Raw genomic sequence first — 4,979 nt, 5'->3', positions numbered from 1 at the left:
AGCTGTATGAAAAAGAATATAATGAAAATGAATAAATCATGGCAACATACTATAAAAGCATGATAGAGCACTAGAGTAGTAACAACCACAAAAAAGAGCAGTAACAGCCACAAAGTAATTCGATAGTTAAAGAACAAAAAACAACAAATAATAGCAGAAATCGAAGGGCAAGAAACTACAAAAGCAATACAATGACTACAAGAGTAATACTACGACTGCTCTTTAAATAGTTGGTTTAGAAAATTGGCCTGAACTAGTTTTTCAAGCAGTCATTTCTTTCTCAAAATTTTAACATTTGTTTAAGTGAAATGCATCCAAATATAACTTCAACTTTCAAATACATCTTTTCAGCTTAAATCTAAATATTGTTTTTTCTAAATATCACTCAATTTATATTCAAACCCATGCTTAGGTCGTCCATGAACCACGAGTGATTGTTGAAGGCACATAAGGAACGGATAAGTGATTTATTGTAGGGTTGGGCATAAATACCGAAAATTAAAAAACAGGATCGAACCCAATTGAACTTTAAAAAACCGAAACTGAACTAACTGGGTTCGGTGTTCGGTGTCCACCTTCAAAAAATCAAAACCGAAATAGTCGAACCGAAATTTGATAAAATCGAACCGAACGCACACCAAAATTTAATACATTACCCAAAAAAATTAAAATAGTCCAGGCCCATTAAGTTTAAGCCCAAAAACACCCCAATTGTAATAAGCCCTCTTTTGGCTTTGTATCCCTAATTTTCCACTTCAGTTGAGAAAATCAAATATCCTTAACAAAGAAAGGTGATTAAGATGGGTCTTTAGGATTAATGTATGTCATTTATGTGTTTTCTTAGTTATTCTTACTGTATGTATATAACACCTAGTAATCCTTTATCATAGTTATGGTTTTCTGCTCTTGTGAATCATATTTGTTTGATTTTGATTTCAATTTATTAGTTTTATGTTTTATTACTTTTGAGAATATGAATTAGTGTAAATGGAATCGCTTCTAATATCATATAAAAAAAATCGAATTGAAAAAACCGAAACTAAACCGAACCGAATTTCAAAAGACTAAAACCAGAAGAACCGAACTAGCTTGGTTCGATATTTAGTGTTTACCTTCAAAAAATCGAAATCGAATAGCTAAATTAAAGTTTGATAAAATCGAACTGAAAAACCGAACGTTCATCCCTAATTTATTGGTAAGTGGTGGAGGGCAACTAGACAGAAGGACATGCAGTGTAAATAAGCGGATAAAAAAGACTGGCAGAAGAGGGAAAAAGTGGATTGAGAGAGGACAATTTGAGAGAAAAATGGGTTTGTTTCTTTTAAGTTGAGCAATAAAGACAGAGAGTGAGAGAGAGAGAGAGAGAGGAGAGAAAAAAAGGTGTGATCTAGAGAAAATAGAAAAAAAGCTGTAAGGTGTCACTTTCAGTAAAAGAAAATAAATTTAAAGAGTCGGTTTGAGCTGAGTAACCAAATGGTTGTTACCTGTAACTAAGAAGTTATTATAACAAGAAAAAGCCTTTGGACAACAATAACAAGTGGAAGGGTCAATTTGAGATAAGTAACCAAGTGTTTGTAACATGTTAACTAAGGTGCCGTTTGGCCATAAAAATTATTCATTTTTTTCCGAATTTTTTTTCACTTTTTTCCGAAATTAGCATTTGATCATGAAAATTTCCGAATATAATTTGAAGTTGTATTCTGGAATATCAAAAACTCAAAAAAATTATTTTTCAATTTTTTTTTACTTTTTTCACTTTTTTACAATTACATTTCACCAAAAACTATAATTTTAAAAATTATGGCCAAACACAACTGCAACTCCAAAATTTAAAAAAAAAGTGAAATATTTTTTAATATTTATGGCCAAACGGGACTTAAAGAATTTCGAAAGAAAAGCCTTTGGTCAACATTAACAAGTGGGACATCAAACACAGTCAAGATGGGAGATTCACAAGAATGACTTTCGATGTGATTGATTGTGAATTTTTGACTTCACTTGCTTAATGGGTAAATTTTCACGTTTAATAAGTTTTGATTTTGTACTTTGAAGATTTGCTTATGGAATAGTGGCGTTAAAAGCTCAAGACCACCCATTTTCAAAATCATTAAATGTAATTTGTAATTTCCTATGTGGTGGGTAGTTGACATTTATTTACCTTAATAAGGCTTTGAGTCCGGAGAAAAGAGAATTTCTTGGCAAGGGTCATTTTACTCCAACAAGTAATCTTGCTCATATTGTCAGATACAAGAGTAGGGTTACGGCAGACTGACAATCAGTGAAAACTTTATCAATTCGTGATGAATGCTTATAATTACTCCATAATAAATTTACTCGACATAAATTTAAATTAGTTAAACTAATAAATTTCGAATATCAGATAAGCTAAACAAGTGGACGCCAAAGAACTTAGGAGAAATGAAAGTAATTTATGGGGGTTAAAATTGAACCACGTTGGTTCTGGCCGAAGGGCAAAAGTTTAAAAGAGTACTTGGATTAGTGATAGTATGTGCTTTTTGGGCAGTACAAAAGTGAAAAAAAATACCCCAAGGGTAGCAGCAGCAGCAGCAGCTAGCTGCACAGTACAGTACAGAGAGAGAAAGAGAAAGAGAAAGAGAAAGAGAAAGAGATGGCAGTGACGATGAGGTTACAAAGACACCTTTAATCTCCTAACTGACAAAACACTGCTACCCACAGCAGCAGTGCCAGTGGAATCAAAGGGTCTCTAATAGCCCAAATAAGGTATCCTTTTGCTCCTCTTAATTACACTGCAACTGCCCCTTATTCCCCCTCAGCAAAAGCACTACTTCTCTTTTTTGTTGTGCAGTTTTGGCCTTAAGAGAGTTGCAGTAAAACATAAAAAGCTGTGAGAAAAAAGAGAAAGAAAGATGGGTTAGGCCAAAGTACTGGTGATGGCATATATAGGTCCTTGTGATGATTCTTGATGAAGTAATGGAATTTGGAAAGTTGGATGGCAGAGCCTTTCAGCAATATCAGATTTCACAGAACATCAAGAACACAAAAGAGGAAACAAAGAAGCAGTAGTAGTAAATTTAAGTACTGCAATCAATTAAAAGCTGGAACAAGAAAAGCACAAAAAGGGTCTGAGTCTGGATCCTCAAAGGAATCAGCAACACCACCATTATCATCATCCCAACCAAAACCAAAATCAAGATTCATCTTTGAGACAACATGTAAGACAAGAACAAGAGAGCAAACAAGAAGAACAAGAAAACCAAGAACAACAAACATTTCTTCATCACCATCACCTCCTCTATTCACAACAAACACCCCAACAATTTCTTCCACCCCCACAACCACAACCACAACCCCAACCACCAAAAAAACGTTCATATTTCCCTTCTTCATCTTCGCTGGGGCAAGACATCGAACAACATGCAAACAGAGAAAAAATGGGCCTAAGAAACACTGTAGGAGAGATAGTAGAAGTACAAGGTGGACACATTGTAAGGTCAACAGGGCGCAAAGACAGGCACAGCAAGGTCTGCACAGCAAAAGGACCAAGGGATCGTCGTGTTCGACTCTCAGCTCATACTGCTATTGATTTTTATGATGTTCAAGACCGCCTTGGCTATGACAGGCCAAGTAAAGCTGTTGATTGGCTTATTAAAAAAGCTAAACCTGCCATTGATGAATTAGCTGAACTACCTGCTTGGAAACCCACTGTTGGTACTTCTAATCTTGAACAAGAACAAACTCAAAAGCAACAAGAAGATAACCACAAGTTTGCTAGTTTGTTTGATAATAATAATAATGTTGCTGGTCCTTCTTCTTCAATTAAAAATGCAAGCTTTTTGCCACCATCTTTGGAATCTGATGCTATTGCTGATACCATTAAGTCTTTTTTCCCAATGGGTAATTCTTCTACTGCACCCAACTCTTCAGGTATTCAGTTCCATAACTTTCAAGAACCCAATTTGTTGTCAAGAACCAATAGCCAAAATCAAGATTTGAGGCTTTCTTTACAATTTCAAGATCCTGTTTTGCTTCACCAACAAAATAGGGAACAAGAACAAGCCCATTTTACAGGTAGTACTCCATTAGGGTTTGATGGTTCAACCTGGTCTATACATCAACAACAACCAGTAACAGGGTCTGGTGGACCCTATTTGTTCAATTCACCACCGGCCCCAGCGCTGTTGCATCAGTTATTCGGCGGGCAAAATCATTTTTTTTCTTCTTCTTCTTCTTCTTCTTCTTCACAGAGGGGACCCCTTCAGTCCAGTAACACACCTTCGATTCGAGCATGGATGGACCAACAAGTTGATCCAAGTCATCATCATCATCATCATCAACATCAAGCTGTATTGCCAATGTATCATCATCCATCAACAATTCCTGGCTATGGATTTGCCTCTACTGAAGTAGGAGGTGGATTCTCTGGGTTTCGTATTCCTGCTCGAATCCAAGGTGAAGAAGAGGAGCAGCACGATGGCATTTCCGATAAGCCATCCGATGCTTCCTCTGATTCTCGCCATTGAATTAGCTCCAAAGACTCTCTTTCCGAACACAGGTAATCACTTTAACAATTGGTTAACTTTTTAACTTTGATGTTCTTGAAATGTTGTTCATTGTTGCATTTGAGTTCAATCTGCAGGGATATGCTCTACTTGAATGAAACTGGAAACTACAGAAGTAATGCTGTGAAAGAGCGGAGAATGAGAGAGTTCATTATCGAGTCTGCTTCAATGGCGTGCACCGTGTTGAAAAGAATCCTGATCATTGTTTCAGGTTCTTCGATTCGGTCCAATATTATTAGTTATTCGATGTTCTTGCTTTTTGTTCTTGTGTAATTGAGCTTTTTCTAGCTCAAATGCTACTTTAGGAGTGTTATGTGTTTTGCAAGACTTGTCACTTTGCTGCTATTTGCTTTTATTTCATGAATTGGAGACTTTCAAGCTAGAATTGGTAATGTTCTGTTAAATATTCTAATGTCTTGAATGCCACATCTGGAACTA

General features: G+C 36.0%; 1 protein-coding gene across 1 annotated transcript; it reads left to right on the top strand.

Moving 5' to 3' along the window:
• Positions 1–3,074: 3,074 nt before the first annotated feature.
• On the top strand, positions 3,075–4,979 carry LOC132035800 (transcription factor TCP4-like; the record flags this gene model as incomplete). The annotated part of the gene is made up of 2 exons (XM_059425934.1): positions 3,075–4,534; positions 4,619–4,979. A coding segment is annotated over one exon (1,428 nt), but the record flags the coding sequence as incomplete, so codon positions are not given.

The sequence above is a fragment of the Lycium ferocissimum genome, chromosome 11 (assembly GCF_029784015.1).
Source record: "Lycium ferocissimum isolate CSIRO_LF1 chromosome 11, AGI_CSIRO_Lferr_CH_V1, whole genome shotgun sequence".
NCBI lineage: Eukaryota > Viridiplantae > Streptophyta > Magnoliopsida > Solanales > Solanaceae > Lycium > Lycium ferocissimum.
This window is presented reverse-complemented; position numbering and strand designations above follow the sequence as displayed.